The 25898-nt window shown below is 39.0% G+C and overlaps 1 protein-coding gene across 5 annotated transcripts in view; it reads right to left on the bottom strand.

Annotated features, from left to right (window-relative positions):
- SS18 (SS18 subunit of BAF chromatin remodeling complex) overlaps window positions 1-25246 on the bottom strand; it is a 44225-nt gene extending 18979 nt beyond the window's left edge. Inside the window, exons 1-5 of one of the 5 annotated variants that reach the window (XM_068190363.1) lie at window positions 25040-25246; window positions 21477-21553; window positions 20112-20196; window positions 7533-7686; window positions 994-1215 (exon numbers count right to left, since the gene is read on the bottom strand). In XM_068190363.1, the coding sequence (XP_068046464.1) occupies window positions 994-1215; window positions 7533-7686; window positions 20112-20196; window positions 21477-21553; window positions 25040-25108 (607 nt within the window). In that variant the 5' untranslated portion in view covers window positions 25109-25246. Of the gene's footprint in view, window positions 1-993; window positions 1216-7532; window positions 7687-8098; window positions 8168-20111; window positions 20197-21476; window positions 21554-23844; window positions 23869-25039 lie in introns of those variants that run through there. The other 4 variants (XM_068190369.1, XM_068190347.1, XM_068190339.1 and 1 more) reach the window with 4 other exon arrangements.
- Window positions 25247-25898: the final 652 nt, after the last annotated feature.

The raw sequence follows: 25898 nt of genomic DNA, 5'->3' as shown, positions 1-25898 counted from the left end.
TGATCAGTATGACCTGGTCTGTCTGTACACCTCAGGAACAGATGGTATCTACACATAAAAAAGTGGAGCTTTGGTTTGTCATATGTCTTCTAGCAGATGCTATGTACAGATCCAATGCAGTAACAGACTTAACAGGTAAGCTGAAAATACTGATTGCTGACTTGTAAAGCACCTCTATAAGAATATGCAGTACATATACAACTTAGTAATTTGCTGTGCTGTGACTCTAATGCAGTAATTTAAGTCCACAATGTCCTTGCACTTCAACAAGGGCATCAAAACACCATCAGTTTATGCAAAATTAAATACAAAATTAACTTTGATTTTTACTATATATACAAGGACATGTCATGAAAACAGTTGGGAGTACCAGATTTGTTCGTGGAACTGAATTTTCCTTCTCTAAGACTAAACAGTCATTCCATGCTAAAACTGCTGAAACAGCATGCAGCAGAAAACAAAGACTAACTAGGTATAAAAATCTGAGGGCTATCTGACTTTGATTTTTCCATTTAACCAAGAGACTTAAAAGTAGAGATGTATTTTATCAACCTGAATGACAGTAACACTTAGCTAGAAAGTGTAAAGTCTGAAAAAGACAAACAGTAGCTCCAGCTTATAACTGCTGAAAGTAGATCCATTTCCAGATTCTCACATTATACCTGAAAGCAGTTATATGTCTGCAAATAAACAAAAAGTCACAGATATATGGGAAAAAAGAGGTGTAGAATCCTCCAAACATGGGTACAGAATATTCACAGAGTATTCTGAGATGATCCTTCCACAAGGATCATTGAGTCCACGTCTTAGAAAAATGCCCCATAAGGTGATTGAAGTCAATATTTTTGTGTTCTAAGCACCATGCTCTAAACAACTGAGCCAATCTCAGGGTATAAACACATTTAGAGGAGAAAATCTACAAGATAAGACCTTTAAAAAAAACAGCACTCAAGATGTTTTCCTTTTACAGAAGCTAACAGATACCTCACTTACCTTGGTTTGGTTGCATATTCATGTTTGGTCTGGGCCCATAGTTGCCCATCGGCTGTCCCTGGCTCATTGTCATCTGATTCTGCACCGGCATGCTCTGTGACGACGGCACTGAGTGATTATAGCCACCCATGGACCCATGGCTACTTGAAGGCATATTCATGGAACTGTTCGTCATATTGAGTTGGTTAGGTCCAGGTCCTTGCATAGGCATATGGTTGGGTCCTTCAGAAAGGAAAAACAGGGAAAAAAGTTGCACATTAAGCATCATAAAAGCAGGTGAAAACAGTCATACTGAATCACAAAACTAAACAGAAGTCATTAAATACAATTACATGAAAATAAATTTAAAACACAGTTTGCATGTGATTTCCTACTTTAAAAATAACAAAGTGAACAACAAAGTTCATCTCTACTACAAAATACATTTTCTTGTGTTTAGTAACTAAAGTTACTGAAACAAAGGTGAATTATCATATAGCTCATCTTCTATCCATATCACACACAAAACTAGTCTTTTAAATACTTGCATAATACAGCCTGAATTTCATTCTGAATGGCACAAGACCAGTGTAACAGAAAGCTTGGTAACTCCATCAGAGCTGTAATTGTTACAATGGCTGTAAAATTTCTGTGTATTCAAACAACCCATGCTAGACAATTTTTTGAAACTAACAATTATTATTTTTAAACGCAGTCAGTATTAACATTGACATAGTATAATTACACAGAATCATAGGAACATTTTGGTTGGAAAAGACCATTAAGACTGTCAAGTTCAACAACAAATTTAACACTGCCAAGTCCACCATTAAATGCTAACTTAGGCTAACTTTTATTCAAATGATTCTACAGTTACCCATAGAAGAAAAAGAAGGCGACAAGCACTCCATGGATGACTGATACAACAGCAAAAGCCTTTATGAGTCAAACTCATTCTACAGAGCTATTTTAATGTCCTTGTAGATAAAAATGTAAACAAAAGTTGTTCATGACAAGAAGACAACTCCTGAGTTTACTCCTGAGATGGGAATGAGAACAAATCTTTGTGGTAAGACATCACAACTTTTTTTTGAATACTTCAATCATGACTTTTTAATAAGAATGACAAGTAAAAGGAAAGCATTTAGTGACCTGTGTTGGTAAACACATCACCTTTGCTGTGAATACGTAAAAGAACAACCTTGGAAATCAGAGAAAGGTGTGAAAAAAAGAACAAAGGGAAAATGTTACAGGCAATGTGCTGCATCTTCTCCACTTATAAATAAGGTGGAAAATTTCAACACAACAGAAAATCAATGCTTTTGCTTTCTAATGGACCTAGCATTGCCGTGATTCAAACAGAAAGAAACAATGTAGAATAAAAATGGCTGAAGAACTATTTAACATTTTTGATCATACACTATATAGCCAATATTCTGCAACTGTATTTGCAGATTACTGGAATAGGGGATGATGACTGGAAGGACAGTCTCCAAATTATCAGTTCAACTTGTGAAGATGCACAGGAAAAGCAACTTGTTCATACACTCATGTGCCAACAACATCATTTTACCTTTTATATCCTTTTCCCTGACAACAAAGGTTGAATTTGGATTACTTTCAATGGGTATTTTAACAAGTACAACATTACAATACCATCTGGTCAGTTTAATCATTACTTTAGGTGGAATACGTGAACAGCTACTAGAACTAGAACTAGTAAGTGGGACTGGATATAACTATGACAAGTAAAAAAGTAGATAAAATGCATGGATAATGCCCATGACAATCACCACATGAAGACTTCATGAAAATATGAAGAACCAGAGGACATGACAGACCAGGTCAACTGTAAACAAGGCAAATGCTGATACGTACAGATTTCAGCAAGAAGATGCTGCTGTGCTTAACATGCCACAGGATTTTTCTTAAGCTAGAAAAGTCTAGGAAGAGGAATCTAAAAGAAACTACACTAGTAGAGCTCTAGGAAGGTACTGATTTGTTTACATATTTCCCAGTTAAAATTAAAAAAAAAAAAGAACCAGCCCCCCACCCTTCAGATGAAAACAGCTCCTAAGTCATTGGCTAATGAAAAAAAATACACTAATCTAGGGTAGAATGAAGGCAGAAATAAGGACACAGAGAGCTGCACACAAGGTCACAGAAACAATACTACCTGACTGAAACAAAAAGATGCAGAAGAAAAAGATAATGATAAATGAACATGGCTACTAAAGCCAAAATGAAGAAACAGAGAGTAAGTTTTAAAATGTGTTTATCCTCTTGCCCTTAAGACACATTACTGAAATAAACATCTGATGCCGAAAAAGGCATCAAACATACAGTTCACTGCTCCTGCAAAACAAGGTGAGCAGAGATTGCTGAAATGTACAAAGGCAGGTCCACCACAAATACAGAAAAAGTAATTCAGTGAATAGGATTATACCCACAAGAGTACTACAGATGCCTATACTGCCTCTCTTCAATTCAACACTGCCTAATTCTATAATAATGAGAACATGGAGACAGTTTAATTATGAAAAAGTGAACTTGCCTCTAACCATGAGCTCAATCATGAATGTGCTCCGAGGTAAAGCTACAGTGAAGAAAAGCTTCCTACTGTAGTGCCAAGCAACTGTTGCAGAGCTACTAGACTACTTTGCTAATTAAAGGAAGGAATACACAGGGTTAGAGACAGAAAGTTAGGGCTTGGGAGTGGCTTTGTTTCTTTCTGAAAGAAAGACACTGTCAGTGATATTCAGAGAGTTAGGGAAGCACAGAGGGGAGCAAGTTTTTAAAAACTGGTAACATAAGATGCAAAATTAGGAAGGCAAAAATCATCCCAAGAGATGGCTTGAAAAAATAATACACCTTCTCTAAAAGGTTGGCTTATACTTCATGTCTCAGGTAGCACTAAAACAGGAGAAAACACCCATAAGAAAAATCTGCCATATGAAATGCAAGGTATGTGTATTTTCTGAGGTCAAAATCTAGGGGTTTGTTAGTAAGAAGCTAGAAGACAAGAATAGAGAAAAAGCTAACACCATAGGATCAAAAACCTTGCAAATGAAAAATAATAAAACACTTTACATGTAACTTTTTTATAGTTTGCCAAAACACTTCATTGAGTTCTCTTGCGTATAAGGACGAAATAATTGATTTTCTTTTTTATACGGATAAATGAAATAGAAGAAGAGAATATGGATGAACTGAGAGTGAATTAATGAGGCATGGAGAATGCATTTCCACTTTAAAGTAACTGCTTTAAATGCTATACTTAGATATATATACTTATAATTAGATTTGTGTTATAATGAAGTTAGCAGAGTAACTATTTATCCTGAGTATAAACAAAAGTCCTTTTTCCTCTTAATCACCTATGCAAACATCTTACCTCCAAGAAGATGTAATCCAAACTAAATACATTTGAGACTACATTTGCAGGAAGGGAAGATTTTGAGAGAACTTGTTGGGAACACACAAACACCTGTGTTGTGGTTTAGAACTGCTATTCCTCAATTTACCGTTTCCACTAAAACACTCCAAGCCACACACCACGTTGCTCACTCCCCTGTATCCCCTTTCCTGTGCTGGGCTGGAGAGGAGAACAGGAGGCACAAAAAGTAAAGATTACAAGAGAGATAAGAACACTTTACTGGAAACAGCAATGAAATAAGAACAGCAACAGTATTAACAGCAGTGTAAAAGATGTAAAGGATTCACAGGCAATTGCTCACCACACAGAATCCCCAACAATATCCTGCAGGTCAGAATAACCTGCAGGTCCTGGCCATGCCTCCTCCTAGCTACTGCAAAAATTAACCCTGTTCTGGCTGGAACCAGGACAACCTGTTATTCAGGAAGGTCACCTACCAGTGCCATGACAAAGGTCAGAGACCCCTACAGTTAGTCTTACCTTTCAACAGGTAAGACTTACCTTTCATTGTTTTACAAAACAACCTCAAGAAATCAAGAAGACAACTTGCCCCTAGCTTATCAGTTCATCATCTCCTTTCAAATCCAGATCACCCTAACTTTGCACCACACAAACTCAGTCAAAGTAATTCTTCAGACAGCATTTTTTTCAGCAGAAAAACCACAATCTGCCACAGGTACAAATAACACTCAAGTGTATCACCAGCTGAAAAAGGTTTGCCTTGACTGTCTTCCCTGGCAAGAGAATACAGACACACCTTTGTCAGGGGATGCAATTAAGGGCCCCAGCAGCACTTCAGGTTCTGTATTAACCAGGACACAAGTACAAGAAAAATCATCCTTTGCCCTTCAGGCAATGGAACAGGTCTATAACAGAACTTTAAAATTACTCATGCCCTGATGATCACTAGGCAGTTGTTCTAATCCTCTCATCAACCCTTCTCTTCTGCCCATACTCAAGTCTTTGAAAGCCCCTGCTCAGGTAATACCTAAAATCCTTAGCTGGCATTTTTAAGAGCCTGCATTTTATTTTTTCCATGTTGGTCAGCTGATGTCAGTCCTGGATTCTCTCGGTTTAAGATTAGTGACTTTACTCCTTTTATACAGATCATCTCTACAGATATTTAGGATTTTGCATCTGGTTTTTAGTACAAATGTTTATGTAAGCTCAGAGTAAGTACCCTAAAATTAGAAAGCAAATGCATACAATGCAGAAATTATTAAAAATACAAAGAGAAATACAGAGAAATTTCTCTGTGAGATACAGAAAGGGTCACAAGCAGGTAAACTAACATACACTTCAAAAGATATGTGTAATTCAGCGACACATTTAACAAGATGATTCTGTTTCCCTTTTTCCAACCTATGAAATTATTTTAGCAAGCCTTTCTGATATTAGAGATGCCCTCATCCTAAGCTGTTTATCTTCACATCCTCAGAGAAAACTTCAAACTGAGATGGAAAGAACAGACATTCAAGAAAGGGAATATGTTGGAGGAAAGGCTAAATTAAAGCTTAGTTGGAAACTGTATTTAAGTATCTGTCTAGGTGAATACCAAAACAAAGCTATTTACCTTTCACATATTTTCCTAAGAGCTCTTTTCTTATTCTATCTAATTACAAAATATGTATGTTTAAGGAGTGACTTTTCTCCCCTGTGGCTCTGCAGTGAAGTCATTATGCTCACATTGTGACTTAGTAATCCTTCTCCTTGGAAAAGATCATATAATAACAATAATATGATTACACTTGAGGGTCAAAGAGACTGATTTTTGAGAGGCAATGCTATTCTCCATGGGAACTGATGGATCTTAGATGGATAAAGGACACCATAATCAGAATATCTCTGCCCTACTTAGGGAGCAGCATATATTGCTTTTTACACTTCCAAATGCAGATCATGACCAACATGTATGATGAAACTAACTTCTCTATATCTTTTACTGCACTTCTTACACACAGCCTCTGAAGGCTATTCAAGCCACTCTTTCAGAAAAGCTGCCATTATCAAGTCCATTTTATCAAGATTTGCAAAGAAATTATAGAGATTACAGCAATTGTTATATTTTTTACTTTGTATTAAGTTTTGCATAGTTATTACTGTGTTTGCTGTCGGGAAGGTTATCCTTGACACCAGTGAGAGATGAATTTTCAAAGATCCTTTGACAGTAGTTTGCCTTCTTGAAACTATCAATACCTTGAGGAGCTTTTGTATGAAAAGTTTCTCCATAACAAAAAAAAAAAAAGAAAAAAAAAAAGAAAAAAAAAAAGAAGGTATCCTGGACAAAAGCAATCCTGGGAATGCAATTTTAAGCTGAAAGCCATTTCACATGAAATAGGCAGTATGATTTTACAAGTGGAAATTCAGGAAAATAGCCTCTATATAAAGAAGCATGCTCTTCCATTGCCTACTCCACTCTGACTGCTAAAGGGAATAGTTACCCCAAAGCCAGTATTGCTAGGCACAATGTGGAATTTTATCATCCTCCTTCTCTGCTTTGTTTCTGTCCTCCCAAGTACATTTCTTTTTATTATAAAACAGGATGGCATAGAAACTGACTTAAAATTTACACCTAGAACAATAATCAGGAGGCCATTTCTTTACAAATCCCTTACAATTCAACACATATTCAATAATAAAGAACACAGGAGATTAGTGGAAGCTGTAGAAAAGCAATCTTTTTTTTTTTTTCTTTTAAACATTTACCCAAATCAGAAACAGCCTCTTTCAGATGTATCTATTTTATTATTATCTAATTATTTAACTACAATGGTTTCACATCATCTTTTTATGGAAGGATTTGTGTTCGCTCAGCCACAGGCCAATACCTTTCCCCAGTAAGCCCTCTAAAGCCAGCTGTACTGCATGGTTTCAAACAGACTAAATTTAGCCAGTTCTGTTCATCAGAGGAATGCTGTGTGTCAGCTACATCAAAGCCCAAGGGCAGCCTGATAAACACTGAATACAGGTCACGTAGCTCTGTAGCTAACAAACTCTAAGAGAGCTTGTACTCGGGGGCATTCAAAGCAGTTTTGTCATCAACAATCTAGTATCCCTTGAGCCCCCATGTCGTTTCAGTTGCCAGGCAACGCTGGTGTTAATGTCTTAGAGGAGAAAAACTTACCAGGCATCTGGCCGTTCATCTGGTTCTGCATGTGTGGTGCAGGAGGGCCCCCACCTACCATACCATCTGAAGACATGTTGTGTGAGCGCGGGGGTGGGGGAGGGCCGCTCTGACTCATCCCGCCCGGACCCATAGGCATATTCTGTGTGGGTGGCTGAAAGGAGACAGTTTAGTCAAACACGAGAAGCAGTTAGTCTGACAAATATATTATATGTACATATGGTACGGCACTTGCCTATATTGTTCAACAACCTATGAAAGAAAGCGCTGGAATGCATTTCTTTCTCTATCTGATATGTTTAACTCCTCCCAACATCAATTCTGGCAAAACGTTTAACATTTTAATCAATTTTACATTAAGTATTACATGCAGACAACACCACTGCACCTTTGAGCCCCACTTTAAAAAAAAGAAAAACAAATCAATGCCTCATTAAAAAATTACATCTGAACAGTTTAAGATTGCTGCAGTCACTCCCTTACACACACACAAAAGCTTTCATTCAACAGAGAAATAAGTCTTCACTTAATACTCTTGCATCAACCATTTGTTGCTGTTAACAGACCTTGCACTGGGACAAAACAGGTACAACATGAGATGAAAGCCTCTGAATGCTCATAGACCAGCAAAAAATTTGCACCTGGGTGTGGTAAAACACTAGCGATCTCTTCCCCGCTCTCCCTGAAAGCGATGAAGGCCTAGTTCATAATTCCATGCCAAACACCCCCTACAGACTGGAAGCACATTAGTGCTGGCCTCCAAAGGTCCAGAGACAGCTGCCTAGAAAGGATGTTTTTGGCAAATTTCCTAATGAAATTGTGAGGAAAATAACTGAATAACCTTGAGAGTTCAAAAAGGGAGAGCAAGAAAAACAATAAATACAAGGGGGAATTTACTGGTAAGTTCTACTCATAGCAATGGAAGGAGACACAGAAACTGCTAGTAGCCAGCTTTGTTTTCCTACTAAAAACACCTGTGAGACTCTACGATCCTCCTCACATACCTTAGCCAAGCACTTTCAGGGGAGTAAAAATCATCTCAGTGAGAGCAAATTCCTGGCTTTCTAGCTTTTGAGGACTCTGTCTACAGGTTATAACTATTCATGAAAAACTCTCCCCATGAGACAACTACGTGTGCATTTTTCAACATTTCTCTTCACAGACAGAACCAAGCAGGTGAACCCTAAGCTTCTCTCTAGCCCAGTCCCCGCCTGTGCCTATTCTTCAGCTTCATAAACACAAAACAGAATACAGCAATAAAGAGTAAGGCTTTCCTAGTGTGTCTATGTTGGAGATGGTAAGAGCAGGGTAACATAGACACACACACACACACACACACATATTCACTTGCCAGTGGAGGGGAGTGAATGGTAGAAATTTCTTGTCTCAACATTTCTTCAAACGCTTCAAGCAGGTATTATTTTCCCTGCAGTACTTTAAAAAATTCTTCAGGAAATTAGTGAAGGCTTTTTTTTTCAGCAGGAAGAAGGAAGGAGATGAAGATAAATATAAGCAAGTAGGCAACTTCTCTTACTAAATTCCTTTCATTCCTCCATGATGAAGAGAATGACATTTTATAAGCAAAGTCCCTTCCTCAGCCTATAGCAGAAGTGGCAAGAGGTGAAGAAGGTAAGAATGAAAGGCAGCTCTACCCTCTAAACACAGTGACTGAAAAGCTGCTCCATTCTGATTGTTTTTCCTCCACTAGTGAGCAACCAAGGCAAGGCTGCTTCACCTCAGTTAAAGTCCTCCATCCCTTCACCTTCAAAACTCACTATCATTCTAATCTTGCATCTAACAGAATCTAACAGCAATTATCTAAAACTGATATAAAAAAAAAACAAACAAAAAAGAAAACAAACAACAAAGAGACTATTTTCATTTTTATTTGGAAAGTATGTTCAGAAATAGTCTCAAAACCAACACACTTGGTTGGTAACCTCCACATGAACAGTCAGAGCTCAGAGACTGTCCAACGTCAGCCTCAGAGCAGTCCCATGCCAGCAAACTGAGAGCAAAGTCAAAAATCATCCAAGCTGAAATGTTTTTAGAATTAAAATGAACTTCTTCAAGTCCAAGCATGAAACATTAGAAAGTCCAATGAAGTACTAAAGAAGAGCAGTTCATACCTAGGTTTTAGCTATCCTGCATATGATATTGTACAAACATAGGCATGCCCTTATCTGTGGAAAGAGGGGCGAAAAAAAGCTCCAAGGATTATTTAAACAGAACTATATATATTCCAACTCTATTTAGTCTGAAGTTTTCAAAACAACTATCCTTCAAGTAAAACACTGCAGTTATCAAAAAGACAGCATGAGAAGAGTGTAGACATGCGATGACAGAGAAGAAAAAAGTGTTAAGGACTTTAGATACAAAAACCTCCAAAGAGACTTCACAAACCACAGGGAATTTAAGACGATTGAGGGAGCAACTAAACACTCTCAAAGAGGTACTACCAGAAAGTAATTCATCAAGAGGAGCTTCTGGGTATGGAAACAGCCCAAAGACCTGTGTGAATCCATATCAGATTCTTGAAAATAATTAAAGAAAAAGGTCCAAGCTGCTATAAAAATTAAATCTTCCATTAAAAGAAATTACACTATCAGATGACTAGAAGGTAGACAAACACTATACATCTATTTATAAAAAAGTAATAGGACCAATATAGTAAAGTCAAACATTTCTAATTTACTAGAAATTTTTACAAAATATAAATTAAATCACCTAGCTGCATAATTATCAGAAGCCTCTTAACACAAGTTTTTTGCCAAAGCCTTTTGGAGCAATACATTGTCCAGTGGCATGGACCAAAAACTGCTCCAAGGGAAGTTCATGAATTTCAAAGAGTAAAGGAACATACAGAGGTTTCCTGAAAATATTTTAGTATATGTCAACATGTGAAGCTACTGCAACATTATCGAAAATGTGGAAGAAAGAATAAGCAGAAGGCACCAAGTGATGTGGATAAATATATGGCAGTTACACTGAACTGTAAACCACTTTCTTCAGAAAGAGGAAGCTCCTATTGCCATTAATCCAGAAAAAAAAGTAACAAACAAAAAAGAATTGACAACAATACAGACAGTTTGGTGGGGAAAAAAATCCCAAACCAAAACAAAAAAACCCAACAAAACAAACAGAAAACTCAAAACCCCATAAAATCTACGCATAATACCTGTGATCACCTTCTGATTATCTTCAGTAATATCCAAAGTCAGGTAGAATACTAAAGAAAAAAATGCCAATGTATTTGATACCGTAATACACATTCAATTTGGGCAAAGTAATCTCAAAAAGATATTGCAGAAATAGCAGGATTCTAAAGAGAGGCAAGCAGTGATTAAAAACTTTGAATGTTTACAGCTGAAACAGCAAAAAGGACAGATTTTTTTTTTTTTTTTGCATATAAAGGAATATTACTTAAGAGGCTATGACAGAAATACAATTTAATGTATGATACATACAAAAAGTAGATCATCCAATTTATGGTTAAACAAGAAAGAAAACCTCAGGAGAATAGTCAGTAAATTGAAGAATAACATTAAACATACAAGAAACGCCATAAATCACATAAATCTGGGGTATTCATCAACACGGTACGCTAGAGCTAAGTTTAAATAAGATTAAGAGATAATTACACATACATATATGCAATGGAAACAGTTATATAAGATATTATATAGGATATTTTAAAAGAGCATTACAAGCCTTTTTGTCAGATCATAAACCAATCACTACCTGATAGTAATTAAAAAGAAATGTCTCCTGCAGATATAATTATTCCCCAGTGAAATTCCTCTGGAGTATTTTTCTAGTGGATGCAGACAGAAGAAAACAAGAAAAATTGATTTTAAATGGTAATTTCCCGATTTCTATTGGACTTGATCCAGACTTTTCCAGATAATAAACTTCTTTAAATTAACTTTAATTTAAAAATCACAAAACAACAAAAAAATACCACCCAGCTACATAAACTAGATTATTTAACCTTTTTTGTTCCTTACAGAAGTTAAGAAAATTGACTATCCCCGTGAACATGCACTACGTATAGCAAAATGATCACACAGTATTCAAAAGAAACAACCCACCCTTTGTGAGAGAAAACCTACCCAAAATGAACCCGAGCATTAAGCCCACATATGAAGGGTGAAATGACATCCAAACATAGTTAGGTTAACAGAACCAAAGGAGAGGCTACTTCCCTTCTTTTGCTGGAAGTGTGACAAAAAGGAACAAAAATTAAAATCACTGCTAATTTTATTCTGATTATGTAGTAGAAAATGTTAAATATTTTACTTCAGGAAAAAGTAAATTAAAGACTTAGAAAATGCTAGCTATAGCTTCACTTACTAAACACTAACTTTTGGCTCATTTCCCCAAACTCACAGATTTCACTTATAGCTGCTATGAGCATTTAAAATTAATCAGAGCATGAAAAAAATATTTTAAGCTATTTAGTGAAACTCTAGAAATTTGAACTGGAAAAAGACTGAAATGAACCCAATAGTTGCAACAAAAAAAAAGAGATGAGAAAAAAATATTATATTTTAACTGACAACTCCCAGAAAACAAAATCCTACTAAATCCAAAAAGTTATTTGAAAGCATGCATTACAGACAACAGCTATACTGTATTTTTCTAGAGGATTTTCTTTTAAATAATAAAATGGATCAAATGCAAGATGCAACAATAAAATCTCCCAGGGTGAATATGTGCACGTGAAGATGGTAAGATTTTTCTTACCACCAACAGCATGTTCAAAGATTTGTTTATAGAACATCTATTGTTATAAAAACTGAGGTGGAATACCAACTCAGTCACCAAAAAAAAGGCAAAAACCAGGAAATAGTGTTAAGCACATTAAAACACAATATTGCTAATCGATACAACTAGTGAGAGATACTTAAAGTACACTATCAAAAATACAATTTTCTTGAAATTCCCTGAAAATAACAATTAAAAGCTACAGGAAATGCAAACATAAATAGCCTTCTTTTCTTTCCAAGAGAAACCTTAACTCGGGATTTAATCAATCATCTTTGTTTTCAATTCTCAAATACCATTTTCTGCAAAGCAAAACACCCCTTCCCAGGGGGTACTCTGCCCTGCTCATATCACATTGCTAGTATCACAGGACCTGTCCCAGTCTTAGAGAGCAGTACTCTGTTGATAGGTGGTGATGGCACCTGTGGAGTACTTACTGAGGTGTCAGACTGGGAAATAAGATTGTAAAGGAATATGCTTTTGAGATTTGAAAGAGCAGAGATTTAATTGGGTTACAACTCTTCTTCTACAAGGTACAAGGTATTCTAGTACTGAGTGTCTTCAGTGAAAAAATAAAGACCCTGTATCAATTCTCTGCTAGTGTAATATTTGGGGCTAGGGAGGATTTCTACAGGAAAAACGTTTACAATCATGTATAAATAGTGAAGTTAATTATAAATGCAATTTGTGCTCTCACTGTTGGATTACCAGTTATGACTCAGAGTAAAGAATTTTAAATTTATAATGACAACCAGTTTATACATCTTCATTTACAACAGTATCTTCAAAAATCAGAGAAATTCTGACTTAATACTTAAACATTCTGTTTAAAGAGGGAATAGGAATCTTTATTTGTTTAAAATTGCATATGTCACTGCATAAAAATACTTCACTGTCTGTCCTAGGGTGACGTTATGATGCTTGTATCCCCAGTTGTCTGTCCTGTTTATGCTGGATATTATGTTGTGTGCCTTCAAGACTGGCTCTGAAAAATGAAGTTTTGTTTTGTTAGCAGCCTGCTCACTCCCCCATGGTCTGCTGGACACAGACATAGTGCTGCTTTTGCTTTTCGCCTTTGCTCTTGCTCTTTGCTCCTGCTCCTGCTTGCTTTTTTGCTTGATAATTAGTTTAGCTGGGCAGTCCAAATTTTCCCTGGACTGTCTTTCTTTCTCTTTTCTTGGAACCATTCAAACCTGCTCCGGACTGGGACCTGGGAAACACCGAGAGTTTGCACTTTGTGGCCTGCAGCAGCCATTCCCAGCGCCAGAGGGACTGATAACAGAGTGACCACTCCCATGAGAGACTTTCTGAATTTGTCATCTCTTCAGAGCAGTGGAAAAGTTTTGTCATCTGGTGTTGTTCATTTTTTTGTGCTGGGGAGTGCTTTGCCTGTTAAATAAACAGGCTTTTTTCCACTTCTCTCCAAAAAAATTCTTCCCGAACCAGGTGGGAGGAGGGGCCATGGGGGTCTGCTTTCTGGGGGCTTTTTCCACAAGTTTTCTCCCAAATTTGCCCCAAACCAGGACATTGTCCCAATATTCTTTAACATTTTAACAAACAAAATGTAACCCTAAAATATCTGATGTCCTCTTAGCAATAGCTCTTCTGATACTTATAAAAATAATCCTCCAAAAATCCCTTGTGAGGCCTTGGTAGAACTAAAAATTGCTTAAAGCAGGAATTTTAAAACTGTATTAATTCATATGAGTTTATTAAAAGTGATCATCAATCAGTTAACTGTGAATGTTAACTCAGGGATCACTGGATTATGGAAACTAGACAACTTCTGAGCTGCTCTGTAACTCTCCCATAAAATGCAGTTCCTATCTGTACTCAGAAGCTTTGTGCTCCACAGCCCTTGCCTCTTTTGCTTTTAAGATGGTTTAGTATTTGGTCTGATACTTACAGATTTTGCTTGCATTTAGTAGCCTAAGAGAAAAAAAAATCCACCTCTGTTGTAGTTAAAAGGCTCTATGTAAACTCACCTAAAGCAGAAAGAATCCAGCAGAACCCTCACAGCAAGGCATTTGAGAAAGAACAAAACCATAATGACTGTGCACCTATGTTACCAGACTACCTGGTACAGCTCTCAGGAAACAGCCTACAATTGAAAAGGTATTTATTGTGCAGATACTGCACTACAGAGAGGCAAATCACATTTGTGAGTATCAAAGAATTACACTTTAGAGCATACTCCTCATTCAAACTGCCAGCGATTTTTACTGATTTCTGAATCAGTCACACAAGTTCATTGGCAATAGACGTAGTGTTTTGTGTACAGTGCACTAGCTCCCCGTGTGGACACACCTGATTAACAATACATGCAAAGTAGCTTACAGAACTTAGAGCAACCCTCTGGTTTAAAATGGCAGCTATTGGGCTCTGAATTCACTCGTAACATCCTAACAAATGAAATTCCTGCATTTTTTTTTTTTTTAGTGTAGTTGCTGGGTTAAGCAGCTCCCACTAGTGACTCTTCATTGCCAACAGTACCCTTTCAGTTGTGCCAACACAGCTGCCTTCTTCTCTTTTATAACATCTTAAGAAATTATTATGGTTTTTTTTCAAAACTATTTAACATTTAATCAGAGCAATTATTCTTCAAAATCCAAGCTCCAGTGATCACTAATAGCTCCCTTGCATCTTGACAGGAAACATTCAACCTTCCTTTTGCTCTGTTCTCTATTAATTCAGTTTACAAACAGTTGAACTGGGCATGGACTTGTGTTCTGAAAGGTTAATGCAAAATAATGGAGCATACTCCACATACCAGAAACAGATTTTCTGCTATGCTACCTGTCCTGAGTTGAGTTTCTTCCCAGTAGCTGGTGTAGTGCTGGGTTTTGGATTCAGTAGAATAATGTTGATAACACACTGATGTTTTAGCTGTTGCTAAGCAGTGCTTACTCTCAAATCAAAAGATTTTTTGGTTTCCCACGCTCTGCCAGCAAAGTGTGCAAGTAGCCATGAGGGAGCATGGCTGGGACAGCAGACCCAACCTGGCCAGAGGGATAATTCACACCACAGAGCATCAGACTCAAGATGGGCACCGGTTTGTGGTTGCACTGTCTCATTTTTAATTACAATTATAATCTTATTGTAGTATTTTATTTCAATTATTAAATTGTTCTTCTCAACCTATAGGTTTCATCTTTTTTTTCTGATTCTCCTGCCCAGCCCACTGCAAGGGGAACGAAGGTGTGTGGGGTAACCAAGCAGCTGCATGGTACTTAGTTGCCAGACGGGATTAAACCACACCACCACCACAGCTATCAAACTTTACCAGGCCTTTGGTGCATAACTGGACAAGAATCTCATTAATTTAAGATTCCTCTCATCATCAGTAATAAAAGTTTTACTTCAAAATTTTATTTTTAAGTGTGCAAACTGAGACATATTTTTATTCTCAGTATGCCACCTTGCTTTTTTCAAGAAAAGCCAAGTCAAGGTAATTCAATTAACATATATTTTAGCAATTTTGTGTTCAAAATAAAGGCTACTAAAAAACCAGAGTGCACAGCTCAGTTCTTAAGACTCACATTTTTTTTCTACAACCACATCGCAAGTACATTAAAACCATAGATTGAACATCACCCCTTTGAAAAATAAAGTGTGTAAAATTATATGAGAGTTTTCATTGTTTGAGTGAAACCATGCTTATATTGAAGATTCCTATTTAGCCTGCAGAACTCCACAACTTAGAACCATTAAACATCATTACTAACACTTCATGAAAGCTTGTCTTCAAGTACATTTTTTGAAGTATTTTATTATTTTGTGTATGGGCAGTGATTGTCTTTGATTTTTGTTTGGGAGATTTTTTTGTATTAGTTTGGTTTGTTGTTGTTCCCATCTCTTGAAGCAGTTCCTTTGGAAAGAACCAGCATTTCAGTGCTTATTGAGATCAGATGCTTATAAAAAGCTATTATTATCTTATAGAGAAGTATTTTATAACTAAAGTGACATGGACTCCTCCCTAATCTGTGTGACAAGTTTGGGAACAGCACAAAATAAGGGATTTCCCAAGTCCCACAAAAAGCTTAATTTCTGAAAGAAATAGCTCAAGAAAAAAAGATATTTCTGTTTTGTAATTAGAAAGTTTATTAATAACCTTTACAATATTATGAAATTTAGAAAAACTATTTTATGCAATATCCACATTCTTCTGACTTGGACACAGTAAGTTTTCTTGGAAGTCATTACACATACAGACTGTAACTTATTAGTGGAAGAAAATGGCACTTCCAACATAAAAGAAAGCTGTGTTACACAAGTGAGTAATAATCAGAAGCACTTATTTTCAACACCTTGAAATACACATTGAAATCTCATGCTCTGCATGCTGCAGAATGTAAGAAACTGAAAAAAATCACTTCCTATACTAAAAAAACCAACCCCAAAAAACAAAACCCAAAAAACCCCCAAAACCAATAAAAACCCACACACCAATGTTCCCAAATAATTGCTGCACACTTCAATATCTGCCCATTATAAAACAGAAAGTCTCCCACTACATACCAAATAAAGTGATAGCCATGGGTTGTTTCCTTAAAAATATTTGGCAAAATGAAGACATGTAAGAGAGGGAAGATGTCCAAATAGAAAAGCTGAGGGATATTCATTCAGTAGTCTTTAATGACTTTATAAGGGCACTAAAAACACTTCAGAAAAACAAAAAAAATACAACTCAGGGAGGATAAGATGCTTGTTCTGCAGTTTGATATTTCATGTGTTTAGAAACAAACACACACAATACTTTAACACCACTTCAACTGCATCTCTGGTCTCTACGGTTCAAGGACATCAATATCTTGCTGCAGCCTCCCTCAAAAGCAGCACCAGTGAAAAAGCACAAGAAAGCAAGTGCTGTGCTCTTCATGGCGCAAAAGCCCTTTCTGGGAAGCTAGCTAATCTCATAAGGTGATGGTAAAGAGACTCTTGACTGTGATCCAAGAAAGAGAATATCTGCCACAACTCAAAAAGAGACAGCAAAAAGATGCATCAGCTTCACATGTGAACTTAGTCACTGCTCTAATCCAGCTGGGAAGACATCACATAACAGCCCTGCCCTTAATAACACTGCTGTTCACACAGCTGAGAAAGGACTGGTTGACTCAAGAACCTCATACAATGTCTTTTAAAGTGAAAGAAGTGTCTTACTCCAAAAGTAATAATTTAGTACTCTAGCACACATACAAGACCACAGGAGCTTTGTTATGACACTGGATTTTCAAAGTTTCCCCGGCTCCCTTCACCCAGATTCTGCAGTGCTTGCTTCACCTGTTTCACCTTTCCACACTTCCAGGTCCCAGTTATATAAACATTTCTCTGCATGGCACCGTCGGGTCACCACACTTTTTGTTCTCTAAGGCAATACCAGAGTTTCAGAAACAATATCACTCATTTCATTAGAACAGTGAATTCTGAAAGGCAAGGAAAAAGGCACAACAGCCTACAACAAGCATTTCTCCTAACAATATAAATCATTAAGTGTAAGGAATATTGCTAGAAGACACAATGAAGTTCTCATAAGGTTAAGAGTAATTTTTGCTCGTATTAAAAATTTCAATGAACCCTGGTAACTTACATCTTTTGTTCAGTGTGAATGATATCTGAAGAGAAGCATTCTCTTTCCAAATTCACTTTAACACATAACTATTACTTTTTCTGAAATACTTTAAAAGTTCTGAAATATCTTGAGAGCTTATTTACCTCATTAAAACAGTAACAGGATAAAATTTAAACAAAAAAGAAAATTTAGTCTACCAGGGGGAACAATCTTCCAGAAATTAATAGATGAGACACAACCCAATTTCAGAAGGTACCCAAACTCAAGGTCTCCTAACTTCTGTGGAAAGAAATTGCAGTAGTAGTAGCATAAAATTGATATATTTTGGTATTAAAAACAGTAGACGTCTACACACACAATATCTTGCTCTGTATTTACTGTTACCATCCACACCTTGAATTTAGTAAGACTGATCAACTGCTGATACATAAGCATGGTGAAGAGAATCATACTACCTCCAAGTCAGGATGAGCCACATCAGCTCCTACATGGAAAGCCAGTGGAGGAAAAGACTAAAGTAGTTCATCTTGCATTGAAAAAAGAAAGATAACATGATAGCTCACATGTTCACAAATTCTGTTAGCTAAAATTTACTAGCAAGACAGAAAGAATTTAAAGAATATTTTCCTATAAACCCCAACAAAAATAATCTTGTCTGATTATGCTACATTTTGAGGCAATCTTCAAAGATTGTAGGTCAGACCATCTACATTTAGGTAAGACTGAAGATCCAAATCTCATTTAGTATTTTTGAAAGAAAACCCAAAGAAACCCAAGAACCTTTACTCCCTTCTTCACCTGTCCAAAAGAGACTTTTTTTACCCACTCAAACACACACTATGCTATTTTTCTCAGTACCGTGGAATATTCCTGTCATTGAAGATCAGAAACACACTTCTGTCCAGATCTGCAAAAGCCTCTCCCAGCCCTATCTTCATTTTCTTTTAGGAAGAGAATGTCATCACATTCAACTTTAACAACAGGGCTGTCCACCAGGGACTAGGATAAGGTCAAATTCATTTCCAGTTGTCATCAGAACCAGGATATGAATTAAGCCTCCAAAAACATATTAGCTGAGGAACACACACTCTTAAAGGGTTCTCTCCCTCCCCTCAGCTACAAGCGTGGATTTATAAAAAGAGAAACCTCTACAGGCACAACAGGTTGGACATAATAAAGCACTGTTTCTATAGTCCTCTAGGTACCAACTTGAAAGGATGCTTTGCTAGTAGCAATGATTGGAGAACACTTCTCCAGAGACCAAAGAAAAAGTAATTCAATTTCAGTTGGTGAAAACTAGTATCTAGGAATGGCTGTTTTATAGACATTCTTTTTAGCTTCATTTTGCAGAAATGAATGAAGACTATATTAATTCAAGAAAAGTCTTATTATCAAAAAACAAAGAACTTTGTTGTGTTACTCACAATGAACTCCCCAAGCTTTCTGATTAGCACAAAAAGCAAACAGCAAGCTATCTTTAGGCTGCTGCTTCTTTTCATACTGCTGCATAAACAATGGAAAAGGAGAAAAATTTGAGGCATCTTACAAAATACAGAGTTCAGGAAAACAGATTCAGAAGAAATTCAGACTAAAAAATGATAGCAAGTAATATCCAAGACATGTAAAGTGATGCAGTGTTTCAAGGGCCTGTGGGACCTTACTTCTTTCATATTATAATCCACCTTAAAAGAAGGTTGTTTTCCAATACAGGAGAAAGGCAAAGAATTTGAGACTCACCTAGAAGGTGGAAAAGCAGAAAAAAAATTTACAGAGCCTCATTCCACTGGGGCAAGAGAATGGATGATATTCCAGTGAAAAATAAAAACACAAAGAAAAAAATCCCATTCCCTCACCTTTCCCTAATGTAGGAGGAAAAAGAGTACTGTAGGAGTTGACTAGGAACCATAGCACTACAGTTCTCAGCTGAGGGGGAAAAACAAAAAAAGGAAAAAAAAAATTCTGTCTTTGAGGCAGACCAGATAGTTGAGCATTGCACATCTAATTCACAGTAAGAGTCTACATTTAAACAAGTCAGATTTTAAGCAATACCTAAGCAGTGAGATTACTCCAAATACAGCATGAAGAGACAGCATCATGTATTTACTGTACAGTGAATCAGAGGCCAAGTGTTTGCTCATTATCTCAAACATCTGGTTGGTTGGTTTTTGGTTTGGGTGGGGGTTTTTTACCCACAGGAATCCAAATGAAATATATTCCCTACTTTTACACTATTTTGTACTTACTGCTGGTAGTAGAGACTGCATGTTCTGGTTGGAGTCAGCTATAGTGGCTAGGTAAACCAAGTTTGTATGCAGCATCTGCTGGTATCTATCAAAATAAGCAAAGTAAAACAAACCTTAATTCATAAATACAGTAACATTGGAATTTACTCTAATTCCACAAATGTAAAGAAAGCTACTTATGTAAAAGAAGACTCAAGAGACTTACAAGAGTAGCATTACCAGGAATCTTAAGCCTTTTCCCTCATACTCATCTATCACCCAATCTTTCCCAATGCCTCCATCATATCTGTGACTAACTGTACTACTGTCCTGCTATGAAAAAAATCTAAAGCTGGGTGACACTGTTCCCACTTATTTCACCTCCTGCCTTAAACTAAAGCACCAGAATACATACAGGGAGTGTGTTTGTGTCTGGTGTAATTTCCGTCACAAACACTAGAGAAAGAGAGCTGTTTATTGTGTCCTCATATTCAAGATATTGTAATTTTATGTGAATTGTGACCACATTTCATCAGGACCCTGAGCTTTGGAAGTTTGCTATGGAATAATTTTTCTGCTAGAGAACCACAGTCCTGATTCTCAGTATCTAGCCCACAGTCCTGATTCTCAGTATCTAGCCCACAGTCACAAAAACAACCTTGAAAGCTGGAGCAGATGACAAGTATATAACTACAGGCTTGCAAACAAAAGTAGTCCCTCAAACCAAAAGCACCTATTATTTATGATCCCACTCCTATTCCCAGATTACCAGTTCTCTTGGCAAGGGAGTAAGATGTCCTACCTGTCCATATTTGTCTGATTACATAGGTGCCATCATCACCTCAAGCCAGAAAAGTGTAATGGGAAAATAACATTCCGTAACAATTCACTCCTTCTATAGTTCTCTCAGATCACTCCCACTAGCTAGCAAGCCTATGATGGATATTTTGGCAAGCCAAACTTCTACAAAAAGCCTGTTTATTCTTGGGAAAGTGAAAAGTGGTTGGTTTTTAAACATGCCATCAGGAAGCAGAAAGGTCCAATTTCCTACATGATTTTGAGAATTTTCCAAACAAAACTACCTCTTTCCAACAATGTAATTACAATATAGAGGAACAAGATCTTTGTTAGCCAGTCCTTATTTTTATGAGCAACATCATCATGACATCAACTTGCAGTAGGCAAGTTGCAGCATTTCAGTGACAGAAGCGATAATCATATAGCAAATAAAACCCACCCACCCCACACAAAAAATTCAGGTGTAGTATCTGTAGCAATGCTTTTCTTCACAGCACAGCTGTCCTGTAAGGTAAGCTAAACAAATCAAGAACAATGTTCTAGATGGAAATTCACCCAGTCCACAGTAGGTATGGATTAAGGTCTTACTGAGAGCATTCAGTAGTCTTTCCCTTGTTCTGATAGTCCATTATACACTGGATAAGATGATTGTTTTCATCCAACATCTGAAACAATAAAGAAGAAATTTGGAGTAAATTCCATGTTCTTTGTGGAAAGAAACTGAAGATAAGTCTGAGTCTTGAGTAATGCTCCTCTTCTTAGTTTTAAAAAAACAAATAAAAAAGTTGTTATGAAGAAAATTCTACTTCATCAATTATTTGCAGAACACTGTTTTGCTCCCATTTCCCCCCTCTGATTAGTTTTACAGGTTTTGGCTTAAGGGTTTCATAGTGCTACCATCACCAGCTACATTTGTGAAGCGTTCTGTTCAAATACCTATGCTGATTCTGCACCAAGTTCTTAGCAAGTTTTAAAAGTTTTCTGCATTCCTTTGATTGCTAACAAGAAATTCACTTAAAAGTTTATGCCCCAAGCTTCCCTTCTTCTTCTGAAGCCTGCAACTGCTTATAAATTTAATTTTAAAAGGCACTGAAATTGCTATTGATTAAAATCGAGCTGACCATTTTTGTTCAAAGCAATTGCACTGGAAACCCAGGCAATATTTACATAAAGAATCTCTTACTAAGCTGCATTTTATAAATATTTGGTATAATGGCACATTATGGTTTAGGAATGGTATTACCCAATTTAGTGTTCCCACTGAAACACTCCAAACCATGCATCCCTCTCCCCTCTGGTAGGGTGGAGGGGAGAACTGGAGGCACAAAAGGTTAAGATCACCAGTTGAGATAGCAAAAATTTACTGGAAATACCACTGAGATAAGAAGCAAACAATAACAATAGCAAAAATACTACTAATGGAAGGTACAAGAGGACAAATGATTCACATACAAGTGCTCATCACATAGAGCCCCCAACAATACCTGATGATGCCACAACACATGATCCCTTCCCCCATCCCCAGAAAATGCAGTGAGGTGCTACAGAATAACCTCCAGATCCATGCCATGACCTCTCCTGGCTACTGCACGAATTAATCTTGTGGTGGCCAGAACCAGGACAAATGGACACAATGAATCTATCATACTCCAGCAGTGTCCATGAAAATGAACACCTACTGATTAATTTTCTGACCAAAAATGAGTAGTTCTAAAAAAAATCACGGAAAATGGCCAATTTCACAACTTTCTACAAAAAGTTCATGAAGTCAGAGTGTTCCAAGCTCTCTAAACAGGGAAAAAAAAAACACAACCTGGTCTCCTGGAGTGCATGTGACCCACACTCATCTTTCTAGCTCATGCTCCGCACTCTGATCAGGCAAGATTCAGCAGAACCATAGCTCATCTGAGCCACCAGACAAGCTATCAAAGTCAACTTATGGAAACAGAAAATTTACTGCCAAATGCAAAATTTTGCATCAATTTACTCCTTTGCTTTCTCTCACTGGAAAGATAGTTTAGATCCCTTTACCCAGCTACTGAATATCACAAAACTAGCAGAATCTTAAAACATCCCACACATTCTCTCCTTCTTCCAAACATGGTTGAAACTAGCCATGACTAGACTTATCCTCCCACAAGGAAAGCACAACAGCATACCACAACCTTTATTTCCCTAACAAATTCTACAGAGAGAGAAAAAAAAAAAAAAGTAGTGACACTTTTTTTCCCACCTAATCCATCTCACTATGAAAAGAGTATGGAGTTCACTCACTTATGCAGTTCACTCAGGACTTCTATCCATGTAAGAACCAGACAAGTTTTCTTAAACTTTAAACTGTAATTCACCAGAATGGACTAGAACGATCCCAGTGCAAGTATTTTGCCTGAAAGTGCTGGATCTGGAAACACACTCATTAAGCACTAAACACAGACATAACTGCAGTATTTTCAGCTACTATGTGAGCCTCAGAAAACAGGCAAAGCTACAACTGCACTCTCTGAAGAGGATCACAAACCCACCACTACACTGGCACACAGCACATCTACTAACTTCAAGTTTTGTAAGAAACACAGTGGCCGTTTTCATCAGAAAATAAAAGGAAAAAAGGAGATAATACCTTTGATACCAAAGTCTAATAGAGCACTTGCAAAGGAAGCTGTGAATCAAGGCCCTCCTCAGAGTATCTCCCACAGTCCTGAGGGAAGCAGCAGATTCTTAAGGCTTAGCAGACAAGTAGACCTTGAAACTGCCCATTAGATGGTTGCATTCTTCATTACAGCCATGTAAGCCAGACCTCTTGGGAAGGAAAGGACCGGAGGGGGGCAGGAATGCTAAGGGCTAAGAGGAAAGGGAACAAGAAGGAATATAACTAGGTGGGGCTGCAGACTACTGTTTTTTACAAGTTTAATTGAGCATTTGCTGACAGAAAATTGTACTAATTGTAAATATCTACCATTGAAAGAGAATTTAGTTTCCAGCAGGATGAAGATACCTTCAGGGCTTCTGACAACTTAGGTACATTACAAAAATTCTTCAACTTTAACAATGGGGTTTTGCCAGCACACCACTATCGAACTAATGGTTTGACTACAGACCCAGAAAAACTTTATAGTCCGTATTCTCCATGTGCACCTCAGCATCCTGAAGTCTCTACTGACTACCTCTGTGCAGCTTTCCACCCAGTGGATATGTATTTTTCATCTACAATTCCCAAGCACTGACTTCTCCTACAGTACCCTGGAGGTTCTCCTCACAGCTCCAGGGTCTTCTATGAGGTCCATATTGCTGCAACACCTGCTTTGTAGAGGTTCCAATTCTTTACTAAATCAGAGGCTAGCTCTATCTACTTAAAGGACTCCTCTACATAAGGAGCTGGTACCAACCTGAAATCTGTTTGATCTACGGCCACCCACACCAATGATGGTACGAGCCTTGAGTTAAGTTTCTAAATACCACACAGTTACCAGTGAACTTGAACATGCTCCTTTGTTGCTGCTGTGGATTATTATTAATCCTGTATGCGCTTCTCTTTGATTGCTTTAGCGAGTGAACTTGCTCCCTCCCACACAAGCTTAGGTGGAGTCGTCCGGAGCCGCTGTCATTGGCTCCGAACGCGATATTCTTCAATCACATCTGAGGCTTACTGGGAGGCAGCCTTAACTACCAGGTCGACCAAGTTTGGGAACTGGAGCCGCGTCCTATCCCGCAGCGCCCGGAGTCAAGCAGAGGGTCTGCAACAGGCCGGCTGCGGTCCCACTGTCAGAACCCTCCCGCAGGAAGGACTGACTCGACTCTCCACTTTCAGGCCGAGCGCTCCCGGGTAAATTCAGGCCCGCGGGGGCGATCGGGGCAGCCCAAGCGGAGGAAGAAAAACGAGGGCTGCAGACGCCCAGGGACACCGCCCGCCTCCGCCCGGCGCCTCCCGCCGGCCCTGGGACCCTCCAACAAGTGTCCAAGCGGAGAGAGAGGGGCCGAGCCCCGGGCACAGAGAGTGCGGCCCGGCCGCCTCCCTTCCCCGCCGGGGCCTCGGCGCTCCGGGCCTGAGCCGCCGCCGCCCCCGTTCCCCGCGCGGCAGGAAGCGGCAGCTGCAGCCCCCGGGGCCGCCCGGGCCGGGCCGGGCCGGGCCCTCCTCTTCGCGCCCTCCTCACCTTCTGGATGGCGGCCGGCGTGATCTCGCCCTTGCCCCGCTGCCTCGGGGCCGCGAACGCCACCGACATGTCTGGCGGGTGCCGGGAGGCTCCGTGTCCGCTCCCGCCCGTTCGCGCGCGCGCCCCGCGGACCCAGCAGTGGCGGCGATCCGGGAAGAACGCGGCGCGCGGGGGGCGGGGGCGCGCGCCCGGTGGGACGGCCCATCCCCATCCCGCCGGGGGAAGGGGGTAAGGAAGACCGGCGGCTCCTCCCTGCTTTTCTCCCAGGCGAGGGGGCGCCTCGATGAGACCGTGGCCGCCCCGCACGGCCGGGCCAGAACAACTGGACCGAGAGCCGATCCTGAGCCGCTTAAAAAGTTATCTCCACGCACAGCCTTGTCACGCGCCTTTCTTGGCTACCCCTTTCCCTCTGCCGCATTGGTACGTTCCAGCCCGACGAGCCTCGTAGCAGGGACGTGGTACCGTCGGTTGTGGGGGGAGGTGACGGTGCTGTGGCTTGGGCTGTGCCGGGCGGCAGTCTCTACTCCCCCCTCTGCCCAGCGCCACAGTTGGTTGCACCCGGGCAGCCCGCTCTGGCGGCCGCGCGGGGAGGGTCGGGGCGGAGCGGGACGGGACGGGACGGGACGGGACGGGAGGTGCTGAAGGGAGGCACTGGGAATTGGAGGACGCCTGGTGTGGGGTCTGGAGCGTCTCTCTAGAGGAGAGACTGCGGGAGCTGACCCTGTTGGTCTAGAGAAGAGACGATTCATTAATGCGTGTACACATCTCAAAGGAGGGTGCCGAGAGAGTGGTGCCCAGCGACAGGACATGGAGCAATGGCCATAAACTAGAACACAAGAAGTTTCCACTTCGACGTGAG

This window comes from Anomalospiza imberbis, chromosome 1 (genome assembly GCF_031753505.1).
Source record: "Anomalospiza imberbis isolate Cuckoo-Finch-1a 21T00152 chromosome 1, ASM3175350v1, whole genome shotgun sequence".
NCBI lineage: Eukaryota > Metazoa > Chordata > Aves > Passeriformes > Viduidae > Anomalospiza > Anomalospiza imberbis.
This window is presented reverse-complemented; position numbering and strand designations above follow the sequence as displayed.